Here is a 980-nt window from a genome sequence, read left to right on the forward strand (position 1 = left end):
CCAACGATGGGGCTGTCAGTTCACCCACTGGCGAGGGGCTACCTTGGGGCACCTCCTCCCCAAAATCGATGAGTGTCACCTCACTGCCTGCCGGCCCCTCACTGCTCAGCCGGCTAGGTTGCCGCTCGCCCACCTTGGTGCCTGGTACCCGTGCTGATGGCGGTGAGGTTCCTGGCACTGATCCCTGGGGTGCAAGGAGGGGCACCTGTATCCCCAAGCCCCCAAACTGCCCCACAGCTTCATCCATCTTTCCTCTCCCCCTCGGGTGCAGTCATGCACCATGGCAGGCAGCAGGGTGCTGGGCGGCTGTGCATTACGCTGCTCTTCCCCACCCTGCAGACCCCAGCACCCAGCTCTGCATGTCTATCCCCACCACAGATGCCATCACCCATGGTGGTACCCAGGACGCAGAAAGGGCAAAAGGAGCTAAGAGAGAAAAGAAGGGGGACACGAAGGAGGGAAAAAAGCACCCAAAAAAGCCCAACTTACTGGTGAGCAGGACGGTAGGCTGAGGTGGGCGCGGAGGTGGCTGCCCTGTAGGAGAAGAGAGAGCCCCAGAGGAGGAGAGGCGTGGGGTGAGCGCGCGAAGCAAGCGGCAATCAGGGAGCTCATTAGCAGGGTGCATGCTTCAACATGTTCCCCATCGCCAATGGGGTGCAGGGAGGATGCCAGTGGGAAGCCCCCCCGAGGGAAAACTGCAGGTTTAGGGTAATTGTGGCACCCATACAGTGCCTGAGCTCCCTCCACGTGGCAGCTCCACTGAGATCCCCCCTACTGGGGAGCTCAGCTGTGGGAGGCAAGTGGACAAGGGCCCTGGACGAAGGGCAGCGGGGCAGAGTCCAGCTGGGCAGAGCCACCGGCCACCCACGCTGCTGGCGGTGGCATTGGGCCAGGTGACAATGCACCCTGTCACCCCAGCTTCCCCTTGGTCTGTCAAAAGCAAGTGGCAGCAGAGAGACAGAAAGGAGAGCGTCCACAGC

At 62.0% G+C, this 980-nt stretch overlaps 1 protein-coding gene across 1 annotated transcript in view; it reads right to left on the bottom strand.

Moving 5' to 3' along the window:
- LOC104401878 (activated CDC42 kinase 1-like) overlaps window positions 1-980 on the bottom strand; it is a gene marked incomplete at its 5' end in the record, with an annotated part of 3,080 nt that overhangs the window by 1,946 nt on the left and 154 nt on the right. The window contains 3 exons of the mRNA XM_010009594.1: window positions 6-184; window positions 490-534; window positions 869-930. Coding sequence (XP_010007896.1) covers window positions 6-184; window positions 490-534; window positions 869-930 — 286 coding nt within the window. The remainder of the gene's footprint in view (window positions 1-5; window positions 185-489; window positions 535-868; window positions 931-980) is intronic.

This window comes from Nestor notabilis, unplaced genomic scaffold (genome assembly GCF_000696875.1).
Source record: "Nestor notabilis isolate BGI_N333 unplaced genomic scaffold, ASM69687v1 scaffold22372, whole genome shotgun sequence".
NCBI lineage: Eukaryota > Metazoa > Chordata > Aves > Psittaciformes > Psittacidae > Nestor > Nestor notabilis.